Source organism: Herpailurus yagouaroundi, unplaced genomic scaffold (assembly GCF_014898765.1).
Source record: "Herpailurus yagouaroundi ecotype Mexico unplaced genomic scaffold, PumYag 28, whole genome shotgun sequence".
In the NCBI taxonomy this organism is placed as follows: Eukaryota; Metazoa; Chordata; class Mammalia; order Carnivora; family Felidae; genus Herpailurus; species Herpailurus yagouaroundi.
In genome coordinates this window covers 1,937,093-1,955,430 of record NW_024412376.1, presented here as the reverse complement: position 1 = coordinate 1,955,430, position 18,338 = coordinate 1,937,093, and the positions used below count along the sequence as shown (strand labels likewise).

General features: G+C 41.9%; 1 protein-coding gene across 3 annotated transcripts in view; it reads left to right on the top strand.

The window, feature by feature from the left end:
- The first annotated feature begins 962 nt into the window (after positions 1–962).
- CHRNB3 (cholinergic receptor nicotinic beta 3 subunit) overlaps positions 963–18,338 on the top strand; it is a 33,530-nt gene continuing 16,154 nt past the window's right edge. The window contains exons 1-3 of one of the 3 annotated variants that reach the window (XM_040446804.1): positions 963–1,247; positions 10,207–10,358; positions 11,533–11,577. In XM_040446804.1, the coding sequence (XP_040302738.1) occupies positions 1,193–1,247; positions 10,207–10,358; positions 11,533–11,577 (252 nt within the window). In that variant the 5' untranslated portion in view covers positions 963–1,192. Of the gene's footprint in view, positions 1,248–10,185; positions 10,359–11,532; positions 11,578–18,338 lie in introns of all 3 variants that reach the window. The other 2 variants (XM_040446762.1, XM_040446876.1) reach the window with 2 other exon arrangements.

The window sequence follows — 18,338 nt, the reverse complement described above, 5'->3', positions numbered from 1 at the left end:
CATGTTGCCCCCTGTTCCCAGAGGCAAAAACAAGATGGAGGGCCAAAGATGGACTCGGTATTGCCCAAGTGGAGTTCCTCAGTGCCCTGGAGCCTGGGACTCCATCACCTGGTCCCCATCCAGATACCTGCTCCCACCTGGCCCTCTCCTGTATCCAGCCCTAACTTACAGTTGTCCATTCATTAGATTTGAATTTATGAGGGGTCCTCTGGGTGTGGACACCACTGAACTAGATGAAAATCTGATCTACTGTGAAGAAGGTGAATCAAAGAAAGAGTGGCATTATTAGCCTCCAAGTCCCATTAGGGAAACAACCAGACCAAGCTCCGACCACACTCTCTCCTGTAGAAGATAAGGTGGATCTGGTGGGCCCAAGGGAATGTCAGAGGATCCTCTGACATTAGAACACATTAGTCATGAGAGGCACAGGATATATTCATTATTCTTTTTTGTCAATTGAGGTATAATAGACATCCAACATTATATCAGTTTCAGGTGTCAATATTTGGACATATTGCAAGTGGTCACAATAAGGCTAGTTGCCATCCATCAGCACACATAGTTACGAATCTTTTTTCTTGTGATGAGATCTTCTAAGATCTACTCTTCTAGCAACTCTCAAATATGCAATAGTATTATAAACTATAGTCACCATGCTGTACATTACCTCCCTGTGACTTATAACTGGAATTTTATACCTCTTAACCCCCTCATAGTCATTATTCCTAAGCTCCAAGTCCAAAATAAAGAGACAATAGAGGAATAATATGTATGAGAAACTTCTCACTAACTTCCGCGACACATGTGATAAAACGTAGTTTTTCTCCTTTGCTTAGATCTCCAACCGTGAGCAAAATACCACAGAACATTCAGAAGTGGTCCAGCCTTATCCTTTCCCTTTTGTCCTGCATCTCCTTGTGAGAGAGCAGATTAATAAGTCAGGAGTTAGGACCCAGAGATACGTTTTAGACTTACACGCTCTGACAGCTCACTGGAAATCAATGAAGTGTAGTTTAAGAACCATCGCTCTGACGTGAGATGGTGTGAGACGATCTTATTCCCGCTTCAGGTGTCTCCCCCTCGGGTTCCACTTCGGATTTTGAACTACTGCATTTTCTTTTCAAAACCTCCCTTTCTGATGGAAATGCTATATTGTTATAAGGGAAGAAATTATCTTTCCTAGCCTGACATCATGATGCTGCCAGCCTTCATCCTGCTGCTCATTGTCCTTGGTGTCATTCCCTCAGGTAAGCTCAAGTTAGAGTAAATTAAAACTTCATCACCGCATAACTATTTAAGCCAGGGAGGTGGAAATACGGTATTCATAATGTTAGGATGATAAAATGTAATGTATAGGTATCTTAGCATAACTTTTAAAATGTGGCTCCAATGAGTAATTCTAGGAAATCTGTATATTGGTAAAGAAATCATCACACCTATGAATTCCATAATGTTTACGCTGTTGTCATTTACTGTGCTTTTGCTTTTGAATCATGAACTTGGTTGGAAGATATAAAAGCAGGAAAAATGTTACCCAATGCCCTGGATGCTACTCAGAATTGTTAAAATATTTGGCACAGCAATTTACTACATCAACATTTTTATATCATATCTACTAATAATCACTATATCTGTGTGTATATTTTATCCCATCTATCCTGTAGACCTATCTACAAAGTTTAATTTGTGTGTAGATATATTTAGTATGTTTGTATATCACAATGAAGCAAAAGTATGCATCAAATGTCTATGAACATGTGTGAGTTTTCTGTGACTACTATCTACCTGAAAGTAGGAGAATTCTTAATAAAGGAAGAGGGCACGTAAAAGGAGAGAGGGAGAGACAGACAGACAGAAGAGAAATGGAAAGAGGAAGAAAATAACTGAAAAGTTTAGGGGAGATGGTCATTTGCACCTGCCAGTTATCTGGGTTTGGGAATCAGTTCCCTTTTTATGTAACTTCAGAACACAAATCTTTTCCCATTGCAGCGGAAACCATTTAGAGCCAGGAGCCAGATGGCAAGAACACACTGTTGCCCCATTAGCAATTTGTATTCATTTCTCGCTAGTATTTTTGCCACGCTTGACTACTGCTATTTTCAGATGGAAAGCCAGAGGCACTGAGATCTGCCCAAGTCCTGAAATAAATCCTAGATTGAATAAATCCTAGATTGCAAATCTAGGCACGAACATACCTGAACATTATCATATCTTTAAAAATGTAGCCTTTCCTCATACTGGGGACTCAAAACCAGTAGTTTTTAAGTGCAGAGGGCATCACACCCACTTTCAAATATCACTAAGTTTGGTTCCTGCAAAGTCTGAAATGCAGTTGGTCAGTCGTAAAAATAATCATCAACTTCTGTGTGTTTTAGCATACAATTAATACACATGTGTCTGATGTTTTTTCTGCTTTAATGCACTATCCTATTTACTGTGAAAGAATGGGTTCTTACCATTCTTTCCCTAGGGAAGTCGCTCACTGGTAAGTGGGGGGAGTTGGCATAAACCCTCTTAGTTCACCTATGATCTTCTTCCTCACACAATGATGGTTACATAAGAAAATTGGAATTAGAGGGGAGACTGGTACTCATTCTCCATTGCATAGGCTGCAAGAGTTTGGGAATTTATACTGTGCTGTAGATGTCTGTCACAGATCTATAATCAATCTATGTAATAACTTGTAGTAACTCTCACATTTGTGGATATTTCAAGATCCATTGGCATCTATTTCTATTTTCAGATCAGTAGCACCTTTCCTTAAGTTTTGTAACTTTACTTTTCATTGCAAAGGAAATGGCTTCTTTTTGTTACACAAAACTACCTTTTCCAAATCACAAGGGGCAACCCCTCATTTTTATATTTCTGGCTTTGGTGGAAAGAATAATTGTGTATGGGCATGTGACATCTCTTCTGTTGCGAATTCATGCTTTGTGGGTTTGTGTCTGCTCCCAGAAACAGGGGACTGTCTCTTACTCATCTTCCCATCATTCTTACCACATGGTGACATGTGTTTATTCATTCAATGAATATTTACTGAGGGTGTCCTGTATCCTAGGAATGATTCCAGCATGGGATATGAGAGAGGGGGAAAAAACAAAATCATTCTAATAAATTCTCACGCTAGCAAGAATCCATTCAATATTTATTATTTGATTTCACCCTGAGGGTGAGCTCTATGTGTTGACAGCAGAAACCAGCCTATTTGTGGTATGATTTTTTTGGACAGGCTGGTGACAATAGAAGGACAAAACCAAAATATACCAAAAAGCGTCAAAACAAAAAAACTGTGTCTCTCCCAACCATATTTGCTAAGGTTTAAAAGTCTTAATAACTTTTTTACTCTCTTAGCTAAGGATAAACAATGATGTTGTCTTCAATAAAACCATAAATAAGCATGTGAATTTTCACTGATTAAGTCTTATCAGTTATTTATACCTCAGCGTGCATGAACTTGTCAAAACTTTGCAGAAAGTGGTTTTTTTTTTTTTTATGTTGATTTTTGAGAGAGAGAGAGAGAAAGCATGAGTGAGGCAGGGGCAGAGAGCGAAGGAAACAGAGGATCCAAAGTGGGCTCAGCACTGACAGCAGACAGCCCGATGCAGGGCTTGATCTCATGAACCATGAGATCATGACCTGAGCTGAAATCAAGAGTTGGACACTCAACTGACTGAGCCACCCAGATGTCCCAGAACGTGGGCTTTGATAATTGGGTGAGGAGAGACCAGAAAGTCTGAGAGCCTGAAGAAGGGAAAAGAAACGTGGTCAAGAAGAATAAAGAGGCCAGAACGTCAAGTTATAAGTTTCAAAGAAAATTTCTTTGCCTCAAGTTGGAACTGGGTACCTCATCCAAATCTCTCATGATTCCACTTATAGGGGTTGAGAGAGCCCTAACCTCCTCATGGGTAGTGAGTCCTGTCTAATCCCTTCATAGCTTCAGTTATCTTTACCCAGATGCCTCTTCTGTTGCAGTAAATGGCAGCCAGGAGCGATGTCCTCCAATCAATGGCACATCTTAAACATTGGCTCTTTTTTGTGTCTTCAGAATAGTAAATATTGGGCATTAATAGGTCATATTTTATGGGTGTTTCATGGACATAAAGCATGTGTGAGTTGGTAGGGGCTTACCAATCATCCACCATTTTATTGTTATTGGGAGAATTTAAATGCCTTGCTTAATGAAGATTGCCAAGGTTTGGAAACAAGACCAAAACTCATATCTAAATCTGAGTCCAGTGGCTCTCAATGTTAAATAAATATTTGTTGGATTCTTGTTCTAACGAGTGACGAGTTTGGCAAGAGACTCCATGTCCAGAGCCAAGAGCAGAGTGCCCTCCTAGAGCACTTTCCCAGCCTGAGATCCACATGGAGGAAATTACTGGAATCAGGCAGAGAGCTCCCCACCTGTCTGATCACTTGCATGTGCTCTCCCTCTTCTTGCCTTCCACCTGCAGAGTTGCTTACATCGTCCCAAGAGAAATATTTTGACAAAGAAAATGAGACAAAGATTAAATAGGGAGAGGAGAAAAATAAAGGGGGAGAATCGGGATTTAAGGGAGCAATGAAATTCCTTTTTACCAAAAGAAATGGTGACAAGCTGTAACAGGCAGCACACATCCTCTGAAGATGTGCATTAGACTAAGTGTGTGTGTTTGAGTCTGAGTCTGTCGGGGTGTGTGTGTAAGGAGTGCAAAGCAAGACTTAATGCAAAGAAAGGGAGGGGACCATGGTCAAGTCTGAAGGAGGATTGCTCCCACTATAAAGCATTGGGTGTCCATCTCTAAGGAGAGTGACCTCAGTGCCCATTCAAGGGACACCAGGGCCAAGCCAGCTGCCAGGTCCCAACTGCAGTAGAGGGAGATTGAGTTGGATTATGGAATACCATCACCAACATTGAGTGTCTGTCTACACCATCAAACAAATATTATCTGCGACCTGGTTTTAGAATATCATTCTTCCTGGCAATAGATCGCTTTAAAGTAAAGTATTTTGGTAAATACAATGCTAACAACAACACAGTAACAAAAAAAAGCAATAACAACAAATTTATGTTCAAAGACATGAACACATCTGCCACTCATTAACTAGGTTGACCCTGAGTAAGTCACTGCCCCTCTTGGCACCCCAGGATCTTCATCTGTAGAATGAGGGACTTAGAACATCTTCAAAGTCCTTTCTAGCTCCATTGTCTTCACTTCGTCATCATTTCACTTGTCCTTCTTATTTAGTGCTGGTATTATTTATGAATACAAATGTTCTCCCATCCCTCCTTCATAAAGCGGGCTTTGGGAAATGCAAGCACCCACTCAGGGAGTCACTCAGCTTCCAAGAGCAGTTTGTTGACTTTGTCAGTGCATTGCCGAGATGTATCTTAGAATATTGATCTTGTCTAATTTATTTAAAATACAAGTCCATTTACAAAACTGGTTTACACACAGATTTTCAGGGATCCAGATATTCCTTAAAACAGATACCCCTTGTCCTAGAAATCCTGAGAACATCTGCGATTCTACATCCTCTAGATCAGTGAGCTGGGGTCACTCTGCCTCCTCCTCCCTCTGTGCACAGAAAGTGCCATTGGAGCTTTTGTGCGTTAACTCCTTCATTTGTTCTTTCCCCAAATATCACAAAGTATTTCTTGAGTCGCTAGTCTCAAAGAATCAACAGTGGAAACAATTTCCTTTTGTTATAATGTTCTGTTTTGCAAGGACAAACTAGAAAATTTCCAGAGCTATCGTCTACGTCTGCTTCAGTAACATCAATGACCTCAACTTTTATTTGGGGAAGTTCAGGAAGGTTGAAGATTTAGGCAGAAAGCATTAAAACTTTGGCTTTTTTTTTTTTTTTTTTTTTTGGTAAGATCTGTTTGGGTCTAGTCAGCTCAGTCTGCCATAACAAAACACCACAGACTGTGTGGCTGAACAGCAATTTATTTTCTCACGGTTCTGGAGCCTAGAAGTCCATGATCAAGGTGTCAGCAAAAATGGTCTCTGTGAGAATTCTCTTCCTGGCTTGTAAATAGCTGTCTTCTGGCAGCGTCTTTACCTGGCTTTTCCTCGTGCTTGCATGGGGAGAGAGAGCGCTCTCATGTCTCTTCCGCTTCTTATAAGGACACCAGTCCTATTGATTTAGGGCCCCACACTGATGACTTCATTTAGCCTTAGATACCTCCTTCTAGGCTCTGTCTCCAAATATAGTCACATTGGGGGTTAGGACTTCAACACAGGAATTTGAAGGCATACAAGTATTTAGTCCATAACGGCCAGTACAGATTTATGCTTTTTGTGCCTTGATTCAGACAACAGCTCACCCTCTGACATTGGCAACATGGGTCAAAACATACGAAGGTCCCTGAAAGAAAATCTGCTTATTTCCCTTTAGATCCCGACAAAGAGCAGGATCTAATCATTCTCACAGAGGGTACAGCTTTGAGGGTGGCAAGAGCTGGGGATTGTCAAGGTCATAATGTGTAAGTCTACCTCCCTGCAAACTGACAGTAAGATTTTCCTTCCAGGAAAGGGAGTTCAAAAGTACAATTTCTGTTCTCAGAATTATAATGGCTTAGAGTTGTCCAAGCTAAGAAGTCCGTGTGTGTGTGTGTGTGTGTGTGTGTGTGTGTGTGTGTGTTGGTTCAGACGTTATTCAGTTGTTCTCACCCTTCCTGGAGTGTCTCCATCCATTGTGAGGTGGTGTCTTAAGTAAATTGTTCTCACTGGGCTGAACTGGGACACAAGGGCTTTTGGGGAAGGGCAGTGCCGTTGGGTTCTTGGCCACTAGGACTACACTCAGATTCGTGTAACAATGGCCATAAGAGCCTATCCAAAAGGGAAGATTGTTTTTCTCACACACCAAGAAATTTGGAGGAGAGCGGTCCTGGGCTGGTTGATGGTCCTATAGTGCTATCAGGGTCCCGCGCTCTGTCTGCCCTTCTATTCTGCCATCTTATGTGTGTAGCTTTCATCAGGCTTGTGAGATACCTGGGTGGCCAGATCCCTAGATGCCATGTTCTACCTCTAGGCAGGAAGAAAAGGGAGCAAAGGGTGAAAGATGAAAGGTGAAATGTGCGTATTGGACCAAGTCCATCCTCTTCAACAGTATTTCCTACAAACCTCACCCTGTGGCTTCTGTTTGGATTTAAGTGGCATGTATATGTCGTATGGCCATCCCTAGCTGTAAGGGGCCTGAGAAGGGAACATTTTAAGCTGGCACCATTCAATTCTGAATAAACATAGCATCCGTTACTGAAAAAGAAAGGGTAAGTGGCTGTTGAGCAGGGAACCAGCAGTCACTGTCATGGTGCCCACGCAACAATATTCTCCTGCCAGGCGAGGCCGAGGGAGGACAGCTGTGACCTCCCTGCTTCTCTCCCCTCCAGATAAATTCAGCTCTGGCCCAAATTCTCCAAACACCACTCAGCAAAGTAGCTCACTATGTTGCTGCACAAGGGTGTGCTCAGCAGCCATGATGTGCCAGGCCCCATGGAGCTGGGAGACAGAAGTAAGAAAGGTTTCATGAAGCTGGCATTTTCCAATGGGGCAGACAGACAATAGACAAAGAAACATACAATATGTTCCAGTGCTCCCATGCAAGATAAAGCATCATTAAGGGGATAAAGTGTGAGGAGGGATTTTAGATTGTGTAACCCAGAAGGACCTTTCAAGGAGATGACATTTGAGCAAAGATGGGACAAAATGAAGGAATGAGCATGGATTCCTCTTCAGGGCAAGAGTCTTCCCCAAACAGAAGCCTACAGGCATGTTCTAGAAAGAGCAGATGGACCTGAAGCTCTGGGGAGGAGGGGTGAGGGCAGAGTGGGAGAGGGTAGGGGCCATACAAGAGCCTGGGAAACCATGGCAAGGATGTGAGATGTCTGCCTGCGTTTGATGGGAAGCCATTTGTAGGATTTGGGCAGGAACTTATATAAACCTCTTCTGCCTTTAAGAGCTGGTTCCATCTGCTGAGCAGGAAATGAACTGTAAAAGGGGCAAGAGTGGAAGGCAGGAAGAAGGAGCACAAGAATCCAAGAGAGATGATGGAACTTGTGACTCAGGTGGTACCAGTGGAGATGGTGGGAAAGAATCAGAGTTATGATGTATTTTGAAGGAAGTTAAGACCAGATGTGGGGTAGGGAATTCGTGAAGTTTAGCCCGAGCAGGTGAACACTCCATCCCTCAGGAGGCTTCGGGGAATTTCAACTCCTACCTTCTCTCCACTTCCAGTAACGTTTTGCAGAGTGCTGTCCTGGCAGCCACCCAGCTGACCTGCTCCTTCGTGCTGCTCTGCTTGTTAAGAACTGAAGTATCAAAGTTTGAGAACAGTTAGCTTTTTTTTTTCCAGTTTATTTATTTATTTTGAGAGAGCGAGGGGGAGGGAAGGGGGGAAGGGGCAGAGAGAGAGGGAGAGAGAGAATCCCGAAGAGGCTTTGTGCTGTGCACAAAGATCACGTGAGAGCACGACCTGAGCCGAAATCAAGAGTCCAATGCTTAACCGACTGAGCCGCCCAGGCTCCCTGAGAACAGTTAGCTTTTCAGATAACTAAGCACAAACATAAGCTCTCGCCATCACTCATTTGCATTTTCATATATTTTTGGAACATAAGAGAAAGGGGTGGGAGCAGCCCGAGTATGTAACCCATCTTATTGACACCTCTGTTTACCCCTAGGAGCATTACGAGTGGGTTTCAAACTTCCAGTTACAATAATAAATAAAAAATAAATAAGTCACAGAGATGAAAAGTACAGCATAGGGAATATGGTCAATAAGACAGTAATAACATTGTTTGGTGACAAATCGTAATTGCACTTACTATGATGAGCACTGAGTATTGTACATAATTGTTGAATCATTATGTTGTATACCTGAAATTAATATACTACTGTAGGCTATTTATGGTTCAATTTTTAAAAAAAAAAGGGTGCATTTTGAATTGCTACTCCCTTAGTAAAGTGAAGTTCTCATGTACATACTAGGAATGTTTGCTCTTCTTCCTGCTAAGAATCTTTGGGTTTTACTGGGTAAACTTCGGGGTGTCTGGTACATGATCATTGCCCATCATGTGTCACTCAGCAGAAGAAAAGGTTTCCTACGGTAAGCCATACAGTGCAGAATGAGTTGTTGTAGGAGATTAATAGGGCACTGGATATATGAAGAAAGGGGCTATATCTAAAACAGCAATAATAACAGCACCTGGGTGGCACAGTCCATTAAGCATCCAACTTTTGATCTCATGGTTCATGAGTTTGAGCCCCCTGTGGGGCTCTGCCCTGAGCATGGCGCCTGCTTGGGATTCTCTCTCTCCCTCGCTCTCTGCTTCTCCCATGCTCATTCTCTCTCAAAGTAAATAAGTAAACTTAAAAAAAAAAAAAGCAACAATAAAGCTGCCATGTTTTATGTTTGATAGCATAATACTGAAAAGAAACAAAACGTATCTCTAGACTGCCTTCCTAGACCATTTCTTCAGCCTGAGGGTCAAAGCTTGAAGTTGGGGTGTTTCTTGGGCTCTCAGACATGTAGGGGCGGAGAGGAGTGTTAGAACCTGGTTCTTGACCAGGGAGTCTTTGTAAGGGAAGACTTCCTCAGGAGGAAGGAAAAAGAGCAGCACAAGGGATGTGGTAGGTGCTCAGTGGATATGTGTGCTCAATGGATACGTGCCAAATGCATGAAAAATGGCCCTGACATATTCCTGTCATTGGATTATTCATTAAATAGATATAAAATAAGCATGTGCTGTGGGCTGGCACTAGTCTAGGTGCTGGATAAACATCATCAAATAAAATGGATACCATGTCTGCCATCATGGAGCTCAAGGGAAGGACAGATGATGAGAGGTATACAACACATTGTGGTAAGGACATGATGGAGCCGGATAGGGTGCAGTAGTGGACTATAGCACAGGGGCAGAGACCATGTCTGTAAGGAGGTGGCATCTCAGGTGAGATGTGAGGTCAAGGGTAAGGGGGTGGCTGTGGGTGATTGTTTGGGGATCAAGGTGCTGACCTCATGGTGGGAAAATCCCATGAGAGAGCAAAGCTCTGGGTAAAGCATAGAATCTACTTTCAGCCATGTGTTGTGGGCATGGGGAATGGTTAGGGAACCCCTGTATATGCAAAGCTGCCTTTGCTGAACACCTGAAGGTTCAGGCCACAGGATGCTAAACCAGCCATTATACTTTTCCCATTAATTCAGGTTTCGCTCATGATCTTACAGCTGCTGCAGGATTCAGTTCAATTGTTGAAAATGAAGACGCCCTCCTCAGACGCTTATTCCAAGGTTATCAGAAATGGGTTCGTCCTGTATTAAATTCTAATGACACCATAAAAGTATATTTTGGATTGAAAATATCTCAGCTCGTGGATGTGGTGAGTAATCCTTGGCACTAAGCTAAAAAGAACATGCATTCCTTAACCTGTTTGTGAATCTAAGACTTTATTTTGTTTTCTTTCCCCATGTCTACCATTTCAATTTTAAAAATAACTTACTGTGAGAGAAAATCTGCCCCAAGAGGCCAGTGAAATGACCCGAGGAAGGAATGAGAAGTGCTGGGGAGTAAATTTTCATTGCGGCACTATGAGTGTGCACCTCTTTGCTGGGGGATGGATATGGTTGTTAAGACAGACATTGTCTCTGGCGGGTTTGCTGAGAACCAGGATGAGTACCCAGGGAGAACAGAGGAGATGGAGAGAAGAGAGAACTGAGCCGAGGGCTCATTGGTGTCCCCTGGGCTGATTCGGTGTCACCCGAACTGCGTGAGGGCTGGCAGGGGTGTCTACAGGGAGAGAGGGCAGATGCTGCCAGCACCCCCGTGAGCGCCTAGTGACTCATCACCCTCCTGAATCCCCTCAGGATTCCACCTGTTCCCCTGACACCACCCAGACCTTAACATTCTCTGCTCATTTTCCTGTTGGGCTCCCACTTCTGACATGATTGCGTTCCTGGGAAACCAGTGAACGTTAAGCCAGTTCTGCAAAGTCATTCTGGTACGGTCCCCGAAGTCCCAGAATAATCGTCTCCTGTTTCCTAAATCCCCTGCCCTACCAGTTGCACACTCACCTACCTCAGCTGACTCAATGCCCAAGGATTCCTTCTAGAAAATCATGCAAAACCGATCTCTGATTTAACTAATATTCATTCTTACTTTGCGGCCTTACCATACTTTCTGGGTTATGCAATTAAAAAAATTTTTTTTTATTTGAGAGAGAGAAAGAGAGAGAGAGCAAGTCAGGAAGAGGGGCAGAGGGAGAAAAAGAGAGAATCCCAAGCAGACTCCACACACAGCACAGAGCCTGATGCAGGACTTGGTCCCACGACGCTGGGATCATGACCTGAGCTGAAATCAAGAGTCAGACACTCAACCAACTAAGACACACAGGCACCCCTGGGTTATGCGGTTTTGGATAAATATCACCATAATGAGCTGCTATTTGCTTTAATTATTATTTTTTATTTTAAGCAAAGGGTGGTCTTTCTGACAAAATAAATCTCAAAGACTTCACTTAATTTGAATTTACATTTTTCTAATTGCCATTTTCTTAGGATGAAAAGAATCAACTGATGACAACAAATGTGTGGCTCAAACAGGTAACTGTCAATCCAAGCATGATATCTGCTAACCTAATTATTTCCATTCTTTTCTATTTAGAAAGACTCTAAATAATATTTGAAAAATAATTATCTTATACAGCATATTGGGTTCCTCAGTAAGATATCTGGGAATGGTTAGGAAGGGTCTATTACTTTTCATTTCCTTTTGCAAGAGTGGGAGAGCTGGTCCTGGAGGCTCAAAAGCATGCCCCAAGCAGACTCTGACACGGAGGCCTGGGCCCACTTCCTGGCTACTTGGAGTAAGTGGGGAAAGATTGCAGAGCACAGTTCCCCCACCCCACCCCCCTGCTTCCTGCACCCCTCCCCCCTCCGTTTAGGGCACTGCAACTGGAGCAAGCAACCAGGGATCTTAAACTGTCCTTCATCCCCACTGGTCCTCCACAGGATGACTCTTCCCCTAATGTTTCCTCTCGCTCCCTTTCTAGAAAGAGAAAACAGGTAGGACAGAACAAAGTGAATTTCAGAACAAAGTAAAGCCTGAAACAAAATAATGAATACATATTTTCCTGGTATAACTAAAAAGGCATTTGTTTCTTGTTTTTAATTTTTTAATGTTTGTTTTTGAGATTGAGAGAGACAGAGCATGAGTGGGGCAGGGGCAGAGAGAGAGGGAGACACAGAATCCCAAGCAGGCTTCAGGCTCTGAGCTGTCAGCACAGAGCCTGACATGGGGCTCAAACTCATGAACCACAAGATCATGACCTGAGCTGAAGTCGGACGCTTAACTGACTGAGCCACCCACGTGCCCCAAAAGGCATTTGTTTTTAAAAGAGGGAACACAAGGAGAGAGAGAGAGAGAGAGAGAGAGAGAGAGAGAGAGAGAGAAAGCAAGCAGGCTCCACACCCAGCATGGAGACGCGAGGCTCAATCTCACAACTCCGAGATCATGATCCAAGCAGAAATAGACACTTAAGACTTAGCCACCAAGGCACTCCCTCACCCCTGCTTGAACTCACGACCATGAGATTAAGACCTGAGCTGAGATCAAGAGTCGGAGGCCTAACCGACTGAGCCCCCCAGGCACCCCTAAAAAAGGCATTTTGAATTATTTTTAGCTCTCTGCTTAGATGATTGCTTTTAGCTTGATTACAGCCTGTTTCCTAAGCATCTGTTCAGAGGGGCTTGACCTAAAGTTGTCAGGGAATAACTACCCTTCAAAGCCTACTTTTGCATATGTGACATAAAGGACAAAATACTGACACTTCTTTGAAAGGAGGTGAGAAGTTTGGTTTCATTGGTTGTTTTTTGTTGTTATTGTTATTAGCAATTACTCGTTTTTCACTGAATGTCCAGCTATGGCTTATTCTCCCACAGACTTCAAATCTTCCTGGTGAGGATGTCCTAAATATCTCACTTGATGTTAACATACATACATAATATTTTTTGTTTGTTTATATTAAAGTAAGTTAATTACCTATTCAAGTTCAGGAGACATTGTTCAGTTCTGCTAATGGTTTATAGGAACAGTGGGTGGAGATTGTAGGAAGATTCCCTTGTCTTCATTTAGTGTCATTATATATCTCCCACCCAAAAACTTTAGTCAGAGTTACAGAATTACTACCATTTTTACTAGTCTCTAGTCTTCCAATTTTTAAACTGGTAGGTATGTTAGCAAGTTATGAAACGAATCTGCGTATTATTTTACATGCAAATAAAAAATGGCCAGAAGAGGGGCGCCTGGGTGGTTCAATCAGTTAAGCACCTGGCTCTTGACTTCAGCTCAGGTCATGATATCACGGTTTGTGAGTTTGAGCCCTGAGCCAGGCTGTGTGCTGGCAGCTCGGAGCCTGCTTGGGATTTTCTCTCTCTCCCTCTCTCTCTGCCCCTCCTCTGCTTGTGCTCTGCTTCTCTCGTTCTCTCTCAAAATAAATAAATAAACATGAAAAAAGAATTTTAAATCCAGGAAAAAATAATAAGCAAGTAATGTGGATATAAAAATATTATTTATTTATTTATTTATTTATTTTTAAAACTTTCTAAATCATAAATTTTTTTTTAATATATGAAATTTATTGTCAAATTGGTTTCCATACAACACCCAGTGCTCGTCCCAAAAGATGCCCTCTCAATGCCCATCACCTACCCTTCCCTCCCTCCCACCCCCCATTCACCCCTCAGTTTATTCTCAGTTTTTAAGAGTCTCTTATGCTTTGGCTCTCTCCCACTCTAACCTCATTTTTTTTTCCTTCCCCTCCCCCATGGGTTTCTGTTAAGTTTCCCAGGATCCACATAAGAGTGAAAACATATGGTATCTGTCTTTCTCTGTATGGCTTATTTCACTTAGCATCACACTCTCCAGTTCCATCCACATTGCTACAAAGGGCCATATTTCATTCTTTCTCATTGTTACGTAGTACTCCATTGTGTATATAAACCACAATTTCTTTATCCATTCATCAGTGGATGGACATTTAGGCTCTTTCCATAATTTGGCTATTGTTGAGAGTGCTGCTATAAACATTGGGGTACAAGTGCCCCTATACATCAGTACTCCTGTACCCCTTGGGTAAAGTCCTAGCAGTGCTATTGCTGGGTCATAGGGTAGGTCTATTTTTAATTTTTTGAGGAACCTCCACACTGTTTTCCAGAGTGGCTGCACCAATTTGCATTCCCACCAACAGTGCAAGAGGGTTCCCGTTTCTCCACATCCTCTCCATCCTCTATAGTCTCCTGATTTGTTCATTTTGGCCACTCTGACTGGCATGAGGTGATATTTGAGTGTGGTTTTGATTTGTATTTCCCTGATGAGGAGCGATGTTGAGCATCTTTTCATGTGCCTGTTGGCCATCTGGATGTCTTCTTTAGAGAAGTGTCTATTCATGTTTTCTGCCCATTTCTTCACTGGATTATTTGTTTTTTGGGTATGGAGTTTGGTGAGCTCTTTATAGATTTTGGATACTAGCCCTTTGTCCGATATGTCATTTGCAAATATCTTTTCCCATTCCATTGGTTGCCTTTTAGTCTTGTTGATTGTTTCCTTTGCTGTGCAAAAGCTTTTTATCTTCATGAGGTCCCAATAGTTCATTTTTGCTTTTAATTCCCTTGCCTTTGGGGGATGTGTCAAGTAAGAAATTGCTGCGGCTGAGGTCAGAGAGGTCTTTTCCTGCTTTCTCCTCTAGGGTTTGGATGGTTTCCTGTCTCATATTCAGGTCCTTTATCCATTTTGAGTTTATTTTTGTGAATGGTGTAAGAAAGTGGTCTAGTTTCATTCTTCTGCATGTTGCTGTCCAGTTCTCCCAGCACCATTTGTTAAAGAGACTGTCTTTTTTCCATTGGATGTTCTTTCCTGCTTTGTCAAAGATGAGTTGGCCATACTTTTGTGGGTCTAGTTCTGGGGTTTCTATTCTATTCCATTGGTCTATGTGTCTGTTTTTGTGCCAATACCATGCTGTCTTGAAGATTACAACTTTGCAGTAGAGGCTAAAGTCTGGGATTGTGATGCCTCCTGCTTTGGTCTTCTTCTTCAAAATTACTTTGGCTATTCGGGGCCTTTTGTGGTTCCATATGAATTTTAGGATTGCTCGTTCTAGCTTCAAGAAGAATGCTGGTGCAATTTTGATTGGGATTGCTTGAATGTGTAGATAGCTTTGGGTAGTATTGACATTTTGACAATATTTATTCTTCCAATCCATGAGCACGGAATGTTTTTCCATTTCTTTATATCTTCTTCAATTTCCTTCATAAGCTTTCTATAGTTTTCAGCATACAGATCTTTTACATCTTTGGTTAGATTTATTCCTAGGTATTTTATGCTTCTTGGTGCAATTGTGAATGGGATCAGTTTCTTTATTTGTCTTTCTGTTGCTTCATTATTAGTGTATAAGAATGCAACTGATTTCTGTACATTGATTTTCTATCCTGCGACTTTGCTGAATTCATGTATCAGTTCTAGCAGACTTTTGGTGGAGTCTATCGGGTTCTCCATGTATATTATCATGTCATCTGCAAAAAGTGAAAGCTTGACTTCATCTTTGCCAATTTTGATGCCTTTGATTTCCTTTTGTTGTCTGATTGCTGATGCTAGCACTTCCAACACTATGTTAAACAACAGCGGTGAGAGTGGACATCCCTGTCGTGTTCCTGATCTCAGGGGGAAAGCTCTCAGTTTTTCCCCATTGAGGATGATATTAGCTGTGGGCTTTTCATAAATGGCTTTCATGATGTTGAAGTATGTTCCTTCTATCCCGACTTTCTCGAGCGTTTTTATTAAGAAAGGATGCTGAATTTTGTCAAATGCTTTTTCTGCATCGATTGACAGGATCATATGGTTCTTATCTTTTCTTTTATTAATGTGATGTATCACGTTGGTTGATTTGTGAATGTTGAACCAGCCCTGCATCCCAGGAATGAATCCCACTTGATCATGGTGAATAATTCTTTTTATAAGCTGTTGAATTTGATTTGCTAGTATCTTATTGAGAATTTTTGTATCCATATTCATCAGGGATATTGGCCTGTAGTTCTCTTTTTTTACTGTATCTCTGTCTGGTTTAGGAATCAAAGTAATACTGGATTCATAGAATGATTCTGGAAGTTTTGCTTCCTTTTCTGTTTTTTGGAATAGCTTGAGAAGGATAGGTATTATCTCTGCTTTAAATGTCTGGTAGAATTCCCCTGGGAAGCCATCTGGTTCTGGACTCTTATTTGTTGGGAGATTTTTTTTTTTTTTAATTTTTTTTTTCAACGTTTATTTATTTTTGGGACAGAGAGAGACAGAGCATGAACGGGGGAGGGGCAGAGAGAGAGGGAGACACAGAATCGGAAACAGGCTCCAGGCTCTGAGCCATCAGCCCAGAGCCTGACGCGGGGCTCGAACTCACGGACCGCGAGATCGTGACCTGGCTGAAGTCGGACGGTTAACCGACTGCGCCACCCAGGCGCCCCTGTTGGGAGATTTTTGATAACTGATTCAATTTCTTCGCTGGTTATGGGTCTGTTCAAGCTTTCTATTTCCTCCTGTTTGAGTTTTGGAAGTGTGTGGGTGTTTAGGAATTCGTCCATTTCTTCCAGGTTGTCCAGTTTGTTGGCATATAATTTTTCATAGTATTCCCTGACAATTGCTTGTATTTCTGAGGGATTGGTTGTAATAATTCAATTTTCATTCATGATTTTATCTATTTGGGTCATCTCCCTTTTCTTTTTGAGAAGCCTGGCTAGAGGTTTATCAATTTTGTTTATTTTTTCAAAAAACCAACTCTTGGGGCGCCTGGGTGGCTCAGTCGGTTAAGTGTCCGACTTCAACACAGGTCACGATCTTGCAGTCTGTGAGTTTGAGCCCCGCGTCGGGCTCTGGGCTGATGGCTCAGAGCCTGGAGCCTGCTTCGGATTCTGTGTCTCCCTCTCTCTCTGCCACTCCCCCATTCATGCTCTGTCTCTCTCTGTCTCAAGAATAAATAAACGTTAAAAAAAATTAAAAAAAAAAACCAACTCTTGGTTTCATTGATCTGCTCTACAGTTTTTTTAAATTCTATATTGTTTATTTCTGCTCTGATCTTTATTATTTCTCTTCTGCTGCTGGGTTTAGGGTGTCTTTGCTGCTCTGCTTCTATTTCCTTTAGGTGTCCTGTTAGATTTTGTATTTGGGATTTTTCTTGTTTCTGGAGATAGGCCTGGATTGCAATGTATTTTCCTCTCAGGACTGCCTTTGCTGCATCCCAAAGCGTTTGGATTGTTGTATTTTCATTTTTGTTTGTTTCCATATATTTTTAAATTTCTTCTCTAATTGCCTGGTTGACCCATTCAGTCTTTAGTAGGGTGTTCTTTAACCTCCATGCTTTTGGAGGTTTTCCAGACTTTTTCCTGTGGTTGATTTCAAGCTTCATCGCATTGTGGTCTGAAAGTATGCATGGTATGATATCAATTCTTGTATATTTATGAAGGGCTGTTTTGTGACCTAGTATGTGATCTATCTTGGAGAATGTTCCATGTGCACTCGAGAAGAAAGTATATTCTGTTGCTTTGGGATGCAGAGTTCTAAATATATCTGTCAAGTCCATCTGATCCAAGGTATCATTCAGGGCCTTTGTTTCTTTTTTTTTTTTTTTTAATTTTTTTTTTCAACGTTTATTTATTTTTGGGACAGAGAGAGACAGAGCATGAACGGGGAAGGGGCAGAGAGAGAGGGAGACACAGAATCGGAAACAGGTTCCAGGCTCTGAGCCATCAGCCCAGAGCCTGACGCGGGGCTCGAACTCACGGACCGCGAGATTGTGACCTGGCTGAAGTCGGACGCTTAACCGACTGCGCCACCCAGGCGCCCCCAGGGCCTTTGTTTCTTTATTGACCGTGTGTCTAGATGATCTATCCATTATTGTCAATGGCGTATTAAAGTCCCCTGCAATTACCATATTCTTGTCAATAAGGTTCCTTACGTTTGTGAGTAATTGTTTTATATATTTGGGGGCTCCTGTATTCGGCACATAGACATTTATAATTGTTAGTTCTTCTTGATGGATAGACCCTGTAATTATTATATAATGACCTTCTTTATCTCTTGTTACAGCCTTTAATTTAAAGTCTAGTTTGATATAAGTATGGCTACTCCAGCTCTCTTTTGACTTCCATTATAAGAATACGATTTAAATAAGCATATTTTTTCTATGTACCCGTCTCTTTCCTCAGCGATGTATTCCACGTTTGCAAGTTACAGGCTGTGGAATTCACAGGTATTTTGAGTTAATAAAAATCAGTAAGAAGTGTTGTATTCGGGCTTGTGGGGGAGAGAATAAAAACTTTTA